At 43.9% G+C, this 15,444-nt stretch overlaps 1 protein-coding gene across 10 annotated transcripts in view; it reads left to right on the top strand.

Annotated features, from left to right (window-relative positions):
- Positions 1-15,444, top strand: part of MCM3AP (minichromosome maintenance complex component 3 associated protein) — a 213,451-nt gene that overhangs the window by 156,984 nt on the left and 41,023 nt on the right. For all 10 annotated transcript variants that reach the window (XM_078378458.1, XM_072994293.2, XM_072994461.2 and 7 more), the window contains 2 exons: positions 1,490-1,736; positions 6,250-6,347. In XM_078378458.1, coding sequence (XP_078234584.1) covers positions 1,490-1,736; positions 6,250-6,347 — 345 coding nt within the window. The remainder of the gene's footprint in view (positions 1-1,489; positions 1,737-6,249; positions 6,348-15,444) is intronic.

Below are 15,444 nucleotides of genomic sequence, written 5' to 3'. Positions count from 1 at the left end.
TCAAACAAAGGTTGGCTGACATTAACTCACAAGACTTATTAAGAGCCGCTAACAGATCTTGTTCACCTCTGTTCTGGAATCTCCCCTTGGTAGTAGGTAGGCCACCGATTTACATCTCCATACTGCACAACCCCGAAATTAGAAGGGCGATTTCTTTGGCCCGCTGTAATTCAATCCCTTCGGCGGTGCTAACAGGCCGATTTAACAATATTCCTTTCAACAACAGATTTTGTCCTTGCGTGCTGAATGTTGTAGAGACGTTACCCCACATCCTTTTCCATTGCCCATTCCACTCGGCCATGAGGGATAAATTTTTTGCCTCTCTACCACAACGAAAGCCCTGGCTCACTGATAAAGCCTATCTTAGTTCTATTCTACAGTGGACAGATGAGAATTCTCTGAATGCTTTTGGTAAATTTCTGTTGGACATAATCAAAACTAACTCAGCTCGTGAATCCAACCTGAAGTCTTAGTCTTTTAGGAGTCGTTTCCACAAGCTGCTTTTTGCACTTTTGTATGTTTGAATGTGTGTATTATGCCAATAAAGGTATTTAAGTAAGTAAGTAAGTTTGCATAGGGTTCAGGAGGTGGGCTAACGATTGCAAGCATTTAAAACCTGTTCCAAACACTGTAAGGCACTTTTACAGGAGCGAAAAAGGACTTCGCAAAGCCATTGAAATGTATTGAGTCGACTTCAATACATTCCAATGGAGGAAACATTGTTTCACTCAACCATGTTTCCTATGGGTTTTTTCACTTCAAGACGGCAATCTGTTCCAATTGGAACGGATTAATCGGTTTTCAATTCATTCCTATGGGAAATGGTGTTTCACAGAACGATGTTTCACACAACGTTGATTTTTTTGGAACCAATTAACATCGTTGTGTGAGGCACCACTGTAATTGATTTTCTTTGGTGTGTATTTTTTCCAGATGATAACATAGTCAGCATTATTTGTATAAAAATGGTGGTAGTGACATCTTTTATTTGCTTTTAAAAGGAAATCTGAGTGACTTTCTTAAAGGGAAGTAAGACTTGTTATCAGTGAAATTAGTCTTATTCTCAGTGAGACTTGATGGCCCAGTGGTTGACTGAAGCACTCAAGTTCAGTGCAGAAGTTGAGAAAGATACCTTTTGGAATGTAATTCCCAGAATCCCCTAACCATCCAGCTTCACTCTTAGCCATGGTGGCTGTGGGATTCTGGAAGTCAGAGTCCAAAAAGTGTCTTGATTCAGTGGCAGAGCTTCTCTGATTTCTAATTGCTAGAGTAGGGATGAGGTGTAAGGTGAAAGCAACATCAGAGCAAAACTGTTATCTTCAGACCAGCTTTAAAGCCTTTTTGGAAGGATTTGATGAAGTGACATGGTGAAACGTGCTGATAGATTAGAGGGTGGAGTTTTGATCTTATCTGGCAGGGCTACCGTTAGGTTTCGTACATTCCAATTTTACCGTTTTTCTACGATGGAATGAATATTTTTCCTGCATAGGTGACAGATGGGACACTCGGCACCTCTGAGCTCAATGATACAGAAACTCAGAACCATCTGCTTGGAACTAGTGGGCTTATTCTGCTGCTCTCGCCTCAAGTGAGAAGTGAGGAAGACATTTATTGGCTTTCAGCTTTGCGTCAACTGAAGCGTCTCCTTCAAGCAAAACATTTTCAACCAATAATACCTTTGGTGGTCCTTGTGCCAAATCATGGAGATGAGGCTGTGGAGAAGGACGTAGAAGATGGTACATTAATTTTATGTACTTTGGAATAATTGCCTTTGTTTGAGCTTGAACCAATGTGATTATTACTGCTGCTTATAAATAAATATAATTCTTGGAGCACTAATAAGAATTTAGGAAACCCAGGAGCAGAAGTCTTTTAAACCAAAAAGGAACATTTTACAGATGCATTGTACCACAATTTGTGTTGCAGACATACTAGTTTTCAGATTTGTTTTTCCAACATGAACGAAGGACACTGTTGCAACATGTTGTTCCTCTCATCTGTTTTCTTAAGCAGGTACTTATTTAACCAGTTTTGTGGGCTCCATATAGCTTCTCATTTGGGAGAACAACCTGGAACTCCAGTCTAATTTCCCTCTGTTTCATTAGGCTGTGTGCTGATTCATTACTTCCTTGCTGCTTTTCTTTCTGGGGGAAAAAGCTTTCATCTTTTCCATTTCTTTCGCCTTTCCCACCTCTACCTGACAACTTGGCAGTCTGAGGAGGATAGACTCAACGGGAAAAAGCCAGCAAGGAGGGCTACAGAATATAATTTAGAAGCAAATCTCACAATTTCCTCATTCTCAACCATGACACATTCCATCCTAAAGATTAAAAAATGGAACAAAAAATACACTAATGAATTTTGAGCGGAGAACAAGTACAGATAGCTCCAGTGCTAATGAAGTGGTTGGACCAAAGCCAAAATGACGCTCAGCTGAGGATGCACCTGAATGTAAAGGAAAGTCCGATGCTGCAAAAAAAAATACTGCATAGGAACCTGGAATGTAAGATCTATGAGCCTTGGTCAGCTGGATGTGGTCAAACAGGAGATGGCAAGAATAAACTTTGACATCCTGGGTGTCAGTGAACTAAAACAGGATGGGAATGGGCAAATTCAATTCAGATGATTACCATATCTACTATTGTGGGCAAGAATCCCATAGAAGAAATGGGGTGGCCCTCATAATCAAGAAAAGAGTGGGGAAAGCTGTACTGGGATACAATCTCAAATATGATAGAATGATTTCAATACGAATCCAAGGCAGACATTTCAACATCACAGTAATCCAAGTTTATGAACCAAACACCAATGCTGAAGAGGCTGAAATTGACCAATTCTATGAAGACTTACAACACCTTCTAAAACTGACACCAAAGAAAGATGTCCTTCTCATTATAGGTGACTGGAATGCTAAAGTAGGGAGTCAGGAGATAAAAGGAACAACAGGTAAGTTTGACCTTGGAGTTCAGAACGCAGCAGGGCAAAGGCTAAAAGAGTTTTGTCAAGAGAACAAGCTGGCCATCACAAACACTCTTCTCCAACAACACAAGAGGCGACTCTACACATGGAAATCACCAGATGGGCAGTATCGAAATCAGATTGATTATATTCTCTACAACCAAAGATGGAGAAGCTCTATACAGTCAGCAAAAACAAGACCTGGAGCTGATTGTGGCTCTGATCATCAGTTTCTTATAGCAAAATTCAAGCTTAAACTGAAGAAAGTAGGAAAAATTGGGCTAGTCAGGTACAATCTAAACCAAATCCCTTTTGAATACACAGTGAAAGTGAAGAACAGATTTAAGGAACTCTATTTGGTAGACAGAGTGCCTGAAGAACTATGAATGGAGGCCTGTAACATTGTACAGGAGGCAGCAACAAAAACCATCCCGAAGAAAAGGAAATGCAAGAAAGCAAAGTGGCTGTCCAACGAGGCCTTATAAATAGAAGAGAAGGGAAACAAAATGGAAGGGAGATAGGGAAAGTTACAGAATATTGAATGAGGACTTCCAAAGAATAGCAAGGAGAGACAAGAGGGCCTTCTTTAATGAAAAATGCAAAGATATAAAGGAAAATAATAGAAAGGGGAAAACCAGGGATCTGTTCAAGAAAATTGGAGGTATTAAAGGAACATTTCGTGCAAAGATGACATGATAAAGGACAAAAATGGTAGGGATCTTACAGAAACAGAAGACATCAAGAAGAGATGGCAAGAATACACAGAGGAATTATACCAGAAAGATCTGGATGTCCTGGACAACCCAGATAGTGTGGCGGCTGACCTTGAGCCAGACATCCTGGAGAGTGAATTTAAGTGGGCCTTCAAAAGCATGGCTAACAACAAGGCCAGTGGAGGTGATGGCATTCCAGTAAACTAATTAAAATCTTAAAAGATGAGAGTGTTAAGGTGGCACATTCAATATGCCAGCAAGTTTGGAAAACTCAGCAGTGGCCACAGGACTGGAAAAGATCAGTCTACATCCCAATTCCAAAGAAGGGCAGTGCCAAAGAATGCTCAAACTACCGTACAATTGCACTCATTTCGTACGCTAGCAAGGTTATGTTCAATATCCTCCAAGGTAGGCTTCAGCAGTATGTGGACCGAGAACTCCCAGAAGCTCAAGCTGCATTTCGAAGGGGCATAGGAACTAGAGTGCTAACATGCACTGCATTATGGAGAAAGCCAGAGAGTTCCAGAAAAATGTCTACTTCTCCTTCATTGACTAGGGAAAACCTTTAATCACAAGACTTGGACCACAGCAATCTATGTCAAGTTCTTAAAGAAATGGGAGTGCCTGACCACCTTATCTATCTCCTGAGAAATCTATATGTGGGACAGGAAGCAACAGTTAGAACTGGATATGGAACAACTGATTGGTTCAAAATTGGGAAAGGAATACGACAAGGCTGTATATTGTCTCCCTGCTTATTTAACTTACATGCAGAATACATCATGTGAAAGGCTGGGCTGGAGGATTGGCGGAAGAAATATCAACAACCTCAGATATGCTGATGATACCACTCTGATGGCAGAAAGTGAGGAGGAATTAAAGAACCTTTTAATGAGGGTGAAAGAGGAAAGTGCAAAAAAATTTCTGAAGAACAACATTAAAAAAAACTAAGATCATGGCCACTGGCCCCATGACCTCCTGGGAAATAGAAGGGGAAGATAGGGAGGCAGTGACAGATTTTACTTTCTTGGGCTCCATGATCACTGCAGATGGTGACAACAGCAGCGAAATTAAAAGACGCCTGCTTCTTGGGAGGAAAGCGATGACAAACCTAGACAGCATCTTAAAAGCAGAGACATCACCTTGGCAACAAAGGTCCGCATAGTCAAAGCTATGTTTTTCCAGTAGCGATGTATGGAAGTGAGAGCTGGAACATAAAAAAGACTGACCACCGAAGAATTGATGCTTTTGAATTGTGGTGCTAGAGGAGACTCTTGAGAGTCTCCTGGACTTCAAATAGAACAAAACTATCCGTTTTGAAAGAAATCAACCCTGAGTGCTCACTGGAAGGACAGATCCTGAAGGTGAGGCTCCAATATTTTGGCCATCTCATGAGAAGAGAAGACTCCTTGGAAAAGACCCTGATGTTGGGAAAGTGTGAATGCAAGAGAAGAAGGGGAAGACAGAGGGCAAGATGGTTGGACAGTGTCACTGAAGTTACCGACATGAATGTAACCCAACTCTGGGAAGCAGTAGAAGTCACGAGGACCTGTCGTGCTGTGGTCCATGGGGTCACGAAGCATTGGACACGACTTAACGATTAAACAACAATTTTTGATCATCTGCACAAGATGAGACCAACAGAAACAGTGCTGTCATTGTAAAAATGTTTGTTTGCTCAGTTTTCCTTTTTTATGCTAGGATGGACACAGGATTGCAGTGGAATTCTCAATTTGAAGTGTGAATCATTATAAAAATTCCACATGGAGACTGTCCGAATAATGGTGGAGGCTCTGTACATAGAAGACTTCCTCACACCTCTGGATCTCATTGAAGCATGCCACACAATACTGATTCACTCCCTCCACATTAATATCTACAGTTTGCTCACAAGAAATGCCATCATGAATACAGCTGCCTACCCAGTCATGGACATCCTAAGCCGTTGTGCAAATTTAACATCCAGAACCAGCATGACTACAGCTTCACACTTGGCTATTGAAAATGCAAACTTGTTAGCAAAGGAATACTGTGATGTAGTCTCAAACATTCTGGCATCAAGTAGGAATTCATGTATGGAGTTACACAAAGCATCCTGCAGGGCCTGCTGTAAATAGCATCAGAGGCGAAGGAATAAAATACATAATGCAAAGAAATCTACTGTTCTGGACTTTTTGCAAGGAGTGGAAAAGAAAGAGTAGTCTCCCAGCACACTAAAATGACAGCTTGTGGCCCTGGGCTCTACTCTGGGCTTTAAGCCAAGCAGCTCAAATGGAGTGTTCCTCAAGGCACCTCTTCTGTCCATAGGCATCTTTCAGATTTTCCCGTAGTATTAAAGGCACTTGGAGTCCCACCTTTTGAACCATTACAGAAGGTTTCATCAAGACTTCTACCACAGCAGATGCTGTTTCTCATAGCCATTACAATAAGTACCTGCCTATCAAAGCAACTTGGGGTGGGACAGCCCTTTGCAAGATATTCCTCTATCCTATTTATCTGCCTTAAACTACTTCATCCAGTGCTTGTCTAATGGAATAAGTGAGTAGTATAATTAAATGCTTTGCCTTTTCTCCTAAAGGTTTGATGTTGCCAGATTTGGTTTCAGCTAATCTTATTTCAAGCTATAACATTGTGGAAATACCAGATTCTGTGACTGACTTTCAGGGCACCAAAAAGGTAAGACTTGCTTAATTCATGCTTTTACCAGAATTAATTATTATAAATAGGTGAGGAGTGTTACTTTTGTTTCAAAAACATGCAGCCAATACTTCTGACTTGATGCTGCAACGAGACAGCAGGAGGAGGACGGAGCTCTGTCCCCTGGGCTGAATTCCGACCTGTTTGGGACCCCCCCCCAGGGAGTTAAAGCCATCCCGAAAATATGGTGAAATGGGGGAGAAACCTGTTGATCACATTGGGAACAGCTGTTACCCACGTTTGATCTGGGAAACTCCCCAATCAACCAGCAGGCGGAAACAAGCAGCTGAACTAGCTTGCTTGCAAGTCATAGGCAGCCGGCAATGGAGAAGCGATAAAGCAGCCTAATTAACATCGTGTTACCACTGGGTGAGAAATATTTTTTAACTCTATTGCTTTACTATCCATGGATGAGACAATTCCTACGGCAGAAATAGCCTCTTCTATTCCTCGCCACTGACTGAGCAGCAGGGAATCTGGAGAGAGGAGGAGACACAGGGAGACACAAGGGAAATAAATTGGATATTAATTAGATAATTATACTTCAGGAAAGGAAGTTTGGTATTAGTTGTCATTATAAACTTAAGAATCTTTCTCCTGAAAACCCCATTGGCGACAACTCTGGGAAACTAAACCTGTTTATGCTACTCGTAACAGGTCCTGGCAAAAAACCTAGAATCAATGTCTTTGAACACTTTATGGCTGTTTGGAATTCCCTTTCTTTTTAAGGACAGAACTGAATTACAGATAAATTAACCCTAGAAAGCCTAATCCAGTCAAAGTGGAACTTCTAAACTGTATCTTGGGGGTTCTGAACTTGATGGGACCTTGAGCCTTTAGGTGGGGAAAACTTTCTACAGTGGTGCCTCACATGACAACGTTAATTCGTTCCAGCGAAATCACTGTAGAACAAAAATGTCGTCATGCGATTTTAAAAAACCCATAGAAATGAATTAAAACCAGATTAATGCGTTCCTAGAGGCTTCAAACTCACCGTTCAGCGAAGATCCTCCATAGCGTGGCCATTTTCGCTGCCTGTGCAGCGAGGAATCCATGTGAAAACACAGCGGGCGGCCATTTTGTTTACCCGGCAGCCATTTTGAAACTGCCGATCAGCTGTTAAAAAATCATTGCTTTGTGATGATCGGTTCCCAAAGCAAGGAACTGATCATCGCAAAGCGAAATTCCCCCATAGGGAACATCATTTTGCGATCGCTTTTGCGATCGCAAAAACATCAACGTCAAGCGATTTCGTCATCAAATGGAGCGCCTGTCTTGTGGGGCACCACTGTACATCTGAGACTGGACTCAAGCTTAACCTTAAATATGATGAATCTATTAAAGTGGACCTATGGAAGCAAGTATTGATGGAACTGGACTGATTACTTTAAGCATCTGGACAACTTTCACTTGGAATACAATTAGTGACATTTGAGACATAATGCCACAACAAGGACAATTTTGGGATGAAACGAAATCTGCTCTTCAAGCAATTCTAGAAATAGTGTGATCCCATAATGAAGAGGCTAAATTATTCAAGGAACAACTGAAGAAGAACTATAGTCAACAGGACACAGGGAATAATGTACAAGGAAATGAAAGGGCAGTGGACGATGTATGCCAATCAAAAGAGGGGCTGGATGAAATTAGAGCAGAAAACCTAGGAGATTTAACTCTAACCCTGGAGCTGAGGAGAATTTTATGTGTGCTAAGGGAAGATAAGGGGAGATAATCAGCGGATCTAACCTGAAAGATCTATTAGAGATAGAGCAAATGTACAATAGACCCTTGACCTACGCATGGCTCAACACGTATACTTTTAGAGGTCTGGTCTTCTCCGGCCGCAAGATTTCCAATCGACTTGCGGCCGGAGAATCGACCTACAGACCAGAAGGGGGAGGCGGGGAAAGCGCCAAATTCAAATTTGGTGCTTTCCCCACCTCCCTCTTCCAGTCCGTAGACCGCTGATCGTGCCTCTGGATGCCTTCCAGGGCTTCTCTGCCACCATGGGAGGCATCTCGGAGGTCCCCCCCACTGCCGATCGTGCTTCGGAGGCACTATCGGCGGTGGTCGGGAACCTCCAAGATGCCTCCCATGGTGGTGGAGAAGCCCTGGAAGGCATGCGGAGGTCCCCCTCCTTCCTTTCTTCCCCTCCGGAGCCTTGCCTTGTCTCGGCTCGCCTGGCTGCCTCTTTGGAATTTTGCACTCGCCTCGCGCCGCCCACTGCCAACTTTTCCCCGGCACAGCGTGGCGGCAACTTCACCTCTTCCCTCGGCTCCTCAACGTTGCAGGAGAGGTGAGACACCAGCGGAAGGGCGTCAGGGCTCCATGTCGGGAGATGCAGCCGAGAGCAGCGCCATGATCCAAACACGGGACCCCGGCGATGGCAGCAGGGGGGGTTGCATCTCTCTTTCTACGGGGAGGTTGTTTCTGGCAAGATCTCCCCTTCAAAACTTAGTCCTCATTTTGAAAAGCAGCAGCAGCCATCTTTTCCCCACCTCAGCTCTGGCAGCCTTTTCCCGCTCTAAGCCCACCGTTATGGGTAACCCAGGAAAACAGCCAACGCGGCTCATGGCCCAAGGGACAGTGCACGCGAGGGCTCCAAAATGGCAGCCTCGGTTTATCTCTCGGGTTTTTCCTTGAGGTTTCTATTGGAATTGGTTTCCTTTGGGGGAGGAGGGGGCAGTTAAGAGGCGATAGGTAAGCAGCGGCTGCCACCAGAACAACGCAAGGCGGCCGTCACTGCAGTGAAGCTGATGGACAGGAAATCCCTGCTTCTCTTCCTCCTCCTCTGGCTGCACCTGGGGATCCTGCATGGCTCTCCCCCTCTCCGCTTTGTCTATAGACATGATAGAAAATGTGGAGATAGAAATGGCTAAACAATTATATAAAGAAAATCTGTGTAAAATGCTTTAGATAATATCTACTATGTGTTAGGAACCTATTCAGTTATTACTGCTATAAAATACAAAGTTTGTCGGTTAAATCAGTGGTTCTTAACCTTTTTGAAAGAAACGCCCCCTTGAGCCATTGAGGAAGTTATCACCGCCCCCCTCCCCGCGGTGATGATATCTTTTTAATTTGTTTGTTTGTTTGTTTGTTTGTTTATTTATGACACTTAAATCCAATGACCACTGAAAACAAAATTCAATTCCAAGAAAATGAAATGCCCCAAAAACATTTAATGATTTAGTTGCAAGTGAATTTTAAGACGCAAAAAGAAATATAAAAAGGGCATAAAAACAAACCACAATGCAGGAACTAAAAATTTCAAGACGAAAACTCTGAAACTAAATTATGATTGGAGGAAAATATATATTCATGCACACTGTAAAAAGGCTGCAGCCATCTTAACAGGTTTGGCTTGCTCCAGCGCCCCCACACCGCCCCTTTTCGTTCTGTCGCCTGAAAAATGAAATCGCCCCCTGGGGGGCATTATCGCCCACGTTAAGAACCACTGGGTTAAATCACCTCAAAATTATATAGATTTTGGTATGTTAATAGAGGATTTTGAGAACATTGTATACTCTGAGAGCAATATTATGATAGTAGCCAATATTGTATAGTAAAATATACACATGAATGGTCTAAATATTTAAAATATTTAAAATATTTTTATTTAAAAATGTATAGATTTTGAAGGGACAATTAAGACCAAGAGACAAAAAACAAATAATCATAAGCAACCCATGTAACACGATGTTTAACAAGCACAAATTGAATGTACAGTGGAGTCTCGATTTATGAACGGCTCCACTTATGTACTTTTTGACCTATGGACTTCTCTGGCCGCAAAATTTTACTTCGACATCTGAAGAATCAACCTACAGACCAGAAGGGGGAGGCGAGGAAAGCACCCAATTCAAATTCGGCGCTTTCCCCGCCTCCCCCTTCCAGTCTGTAGGCCGTAGGTCATGCCTCCGGATGCCTTGCAGGGCTTCTCTGCTGCCACGGGAGGCATCTCGGAGGTCCCCACCACCACCGATATTGCTTTGGAGCCATTATTGACGGCGGGGGGACCTCCGAGATGCTTCCCATGGCAGCAGAGAAGCCCTGCAAGGCATCCGGAGGTCCCCTGCTGCTGCTGCCACTGCTGGAAGCCAAGCCACGCCGGGCAACCCAAGCCATGCTTGGACTCCCAGGAGTCCGAGCATGGCTTGGGTTGCCCGGCGTGGCGCGGTTCCCAGCAGCGCCAGCGGGGGACCTCCGGATGACTTCCAGGCAGAGAAGCAATGAAAGCCATCCGGAGACTCTGCCGCCACCTCCACTGCCAGTGGGAGCCGCGCCGCACCCAGCAACCCAAGCCATGCTTGGACTCCTGGGAGTCCAAGCATGGCTCGGGTTACCCGGCGCGGCGCGGCTCCCAGCCGCCGCCGCGCGGGAACCTCCAAAGGCCTTCCCCGCCATCATGGGAGGCCTCTTGGATTCCCCCCGCCACCGATAATGCCTCCAAAGCACTATCGGCGGTGGGGGGGATCTCCGAGAGGCCTCTGGCAGCCGCGCCGAAGCCCTCCAACAGCAGCGATGGCGGCAGCGGGGAAACCCTTGAAGACTTCAGAAAGGTAAGGTGTATTTTTAAAAATTATTTTTAATTTTATGTGTGTTGGGAGGTGTTTCTTGGGTGGATTTCTTGGGTTTTCAATGCATTCCTGTCGGGAATGCATTTTTGACCTACGGACTCCGCTCCAATACGGATTAATTCCGTAGGTCGAGACCCCACTGTAGATAGATTGAAAAACTAATACAGTGTTTTAAAAAACCATGCAGCCTATTTATGATTTTATACTCTGGCATAAGACTTCAATTTTCAATTTAAAAATGATGTGTCCCAGATTTGATACAAGTTTTATTTTATAGCTGATCACTCATAATGGAAACTGCTCCAAAGGCTTCTCTTTTCTGTACCTTAAATGCTTTAGGTATATGGAACACTTCCTCTCCAAATTATAAACACTTCCTCTCCAGATTTCATTTGTAGACAGGCATCCCTTCATCAAATAATTTAAATACGAAGACTATTAATTGGTTTAGCAGTCAGTGCAGCTGCAGTGAGATATTTGTTTTATTGAAGAATTTTGTTCCTCCTCTCTGTTCTCACAGAAGTTTACTACACATAGCAATAAAGAAAAGTCAGCAAATGGGATGCCTTCATGGGATGCAATCTGTATTTTGGCCTCATGAGAATGTGCCTGTCTACCTCAGGGCTTGTGTGGTTGTCCCACTTCTAACAGAGCTGTGAAAAGGTTCTTCTCCCATTTTAGTTTACTGGCAATTTAGCATGTTGACTTCCTTTCACTAACCTTTTGCCTATATCTTGATAACTGTTTTGCCTGGGGGAGGCGGAGTGACGACAGCGAGAGCAGGGAATTCCCAGGGCTCTGGGGACCCCTGTGTAAAGGGGGGCAAGTTCTACAAGAGACTGGGCTTGCAGTGAAGGAGAGCTGGAAAAACTCCGAGTTCAGACAGCAATCTGTCTTCGTGAGAGTTTCCTTTCTCAAGGCATCTGATTGGAGAGATGCCATTTCTGGTGAATTAGTTGCCTAACTTTGCCAAGTGGGAAGTGTGAAGAAGATTCTTGCTTGACTACATGAACTGTGAGTAATTGGCCTTTTATTTCTCATGAGCAAGTACAGCTCAAACTGAAGCGGCTGACTTAAAAGCAAAGAAGAAATAAAGCGGCAGAGCAATAAAGAGAACCAAAAAAAACACAGCAACAAGAACAAAAGCCAGTTACATTGGGCCAATTAAGAGACAAATTAGCTGTTACTCAGTCTCTCTTTGAAATCAAAGCATTTAGAAAATAAATCAACATTTATTTTCTAAATGGTTTTCTTGTATCCCTGAAATGTTGACTGACTTTTAACTGCATCACACTCTAAAGAGAAACAGAAAGTTAAAAGACACGGATGGAAATCACTTTCTCATCCCCTTGTCCTCCCTTGATGACATATATAATATACCAGAGGTTTAAGAAGATTTGAGTTCTCAAAGAGTGTTAAATAGAGGCATTTGGGGAGAATTCTGGGTGTAGATATACAAAAAGGGGGAGGGGGAATTAGCTCCCCCCCGGAGGGTATATAGGCCTCCTCCATCTTCCTTTCAGTTCTTTTTTTTCTGCCGTACCATTAGGACGTTAGGAAGACCAGAGCATATACACCTAAGTATTCTAGCTTAGCTAGCCCTTTTATTCTTCTCCTTTTTTTCTTCATTGTTGTTTTATTGCTGATCCATTGACAGAACCTGCCTTAATTTTAGTTTTGCTGTCGTTCTGTCCCCTCCCCCCTGCTTTTCAAAGGATTCCCTTTTTTGTTTTATGGTCCTTCTGGGCTTCAAGCAGTGTGCCGTTTGTTCCCGCAAAATTCCTCTCTCAGAAGGCCACAATAAGTGCTTGTTTTGTCTGGGAGAATCACACCTCGACCAGACCTGCATTGCTTACAAAGGTTTTTCCAGGCAAGCCATTAAACTCAGACGCCAACAGCTTTGATCTTTTCTCTACAAGAAGACTCTTTTTCCCGCCATGGAAAGCTCCTCCCTCCCTGCACCAACCCCTCCACGTTCGGAGGCCTCTAAACAGACTTCTCCCACTGAGCAGTCAACTGTTACCTTTTCCCTTCCTGTGAAGCCCAAGGAAGCCTCAAAACCACCTAAAGCCAAAGGATCTTCTCGAGTTGCCCTTCCTACAAAAAGGAAAACCAACAATAAGTCAAAAAAACTGAAGAAATCAGCTAAACTGCCTACTGTGCCTCCTCCAGCTCCTTCAATACTGCTCGAGGAGTCTTCGAGGGAAGGAACTAGACTTTCTGATACTGAGGAGCATGCAGTGGGGTCTTGACTTGAGAACTTAATCCGTATTGGAAGGCGGTTCTCAAGTCAAAAAGTCTGTAAGTCAAGTCTCCATTGACCTACAGTGCATTGAAAACCGATTAATCCCGTAACAGGCCGTTTTTGTTCTATTTTGGTTTTTTTCTGGTCTGTAAGTCAAATCTCAGTCTGCAAGTCAAACCTAAATTTTGCAGCCAGAGAAGTCTGTAACTCAAAAAGTCTGTAAGTCAAGCTGTCTGTAAGTCAAGGGTCCACTGTATTCCTTTAGCCCAGACAGCTCAGGATACCATGTACTGTACATGTCTCCAAACTTAGGCCAATTCGAGGCTGAGCCAGATGCCAGCCGGGCCGTTGCCCCTTCTAGCCCTCGATACTCAGGGTGGGCTGATACCGAGTCTCTTTCTGAACAGGAGTCCACAACACTCTTAGGAAAAGTATGGAAAAGCACAAACATACTATTCCGTACCAGCCTCGAGATGCAAGAGATGGGTACCATCCACAGGGTCCGCCATTTGGCCAACCTTGCTACACTCTGTACCAACCTTATCCGTACCAAGGCTACGTTTACCTGCCGGAGTTTCCAAGTACTTCCATGCGTCATCCACCGTGGCATCATACCGTAGCTCCTCCTGCACTACATCAGACCCAGGCTCAGGTGGATCTTTCAACACCTCAAGTACCGTCGCATAAAAGGTGTTTCCCCATGGTACCTACAGCACCGCCTAAACGCACCAAATACAGCAGCCGACACTCTTCAGTGCGGGCTACCACTCTATATTCTGGTCCAGGAGCTCATGATACCGAGCCCTTTTCCCCATCCACGCAGTCTGACATGGACTTTGTACCAGAAGATGCGGTACCGCGCCACTCTCCTTCTCTAGCCTCTCAGTCCTTTACAGATGACCACTCTACGGCATCCAGTGAATCAGAGGCTCCTGGGGCAGTTGGCCAAGGCTCGTCTTCCCAGCCTTCTCTAGAAGACTTCTCATTATGCTCATGGCTAAAACCCTTCAGCTGGATGCACAGATCCCGTAACAGGAAAGGGACTTAGTCTTCCAAGACATGGAGCAGGACAAAGCCTCCCCTCCATGTCTAAGCCTCATCCCAGCCCGCTTCGAACTGGTCAAAACATCGTGGGACAAATCACCTGCAATGGCTCATAGAGCATCACTATAAAACCCATGGGTCGGATTCCGAATTCCTCACTAATCATTCATCACTCAGCTCCATCGTGGTCGAAGCTAACCCAGTAGACGTCATGTACCAGATCGTCAGCTATGCCCATTGACAAAGAGGGTAAGAAGATGGAAAATTTGGGCAAGAAGCTTTATGCCTTTGCTGCCCTTTTGATCAAAATAGCTAACTATCAAGCAGCCATGGGTGCCTACCAAAAGCATCTTTGGGACAAAATAATCCCTATGCTACAAACTTTGCCGGATCCTTCTGAAACAGAAGCCCTCAATGTTTACGAAGAGGCTAATACCCTGACCAGACAACAGAGATTCACTGCAAAACACACGGCAGACATCACCTCTAAACCCATGGTGTCATGATCAGCCTCCTCTAAATGAATGCTTGCCCGGTCGGACAGAGAGTAATTGGAAGTCTGTGCACCCTCATGCAGCTGGGTTGAGTCCTAGGTGACCTCAGCCAAGGCATGCAACAAACTTCTTCTTACAATTCTGCCCTAAAAAGATACTTGCTCAACTTAAAAAAAAAAAAAAAAAAAGACCCACTTTGCTCAATAAGGTAGGACTCTGTATCTTAATTTGGCTTTGCTTCCCCCTCAGGGTATTGCTAAGACAGCTTCTCTGTTCAAGAAACCAAAAGATTTTATAATTATTATTTTATTTAAAAAATAAAGATTTACAGAATAAATTCAGCTTGATGCAAAAGCATAGCATATTACCGTTTTCAAGGCTTAAAACAAAATAGAAATGAAGCAATAATTCCCTTTAATTACAATAGCTCTAAAAATCTCTAAAAGCTTTCTTAGGGTAGGCAAAAGGCATAAAGCCCCCCTTGCTTTCTTCCTTGCCTCCCTACATCTCCCTCAGTCTTTTACCTGCACTGAGCAGCAGGCAAACAGACCTAGAAAAACTATGATGGAAAAACAGGACAAAATTGTAGAACAAAAGAAAGAATCTCTGCACATAGTAAAAGTTCATTTTTCAAGCTTCTTGGAACCCCCCTTCTCCTCCGTCCCTCAAGCTGTCATCCAGTCACGGCATACAGTTATGGAAACAGTCCCTCC

Source organism: Pogona vitticeps, chromosome 1 (assembly GCF_051106095.1).
Source record: "Pogona vitticeps strain Pit_001003342236 chromosome 1, PviZW2.1, whole genome shotgun sequence".
Classification (NCBI taxonomy): domain Eukaryota; kingdom Metazoa; phylum Chordata; class Lepidosauria; order Squamata; family Agamidae; genus Pogona; species Pogona vitticeps.
This window is presented reverse-complemented; position numbering and strand designations above follow the sequence as displayed.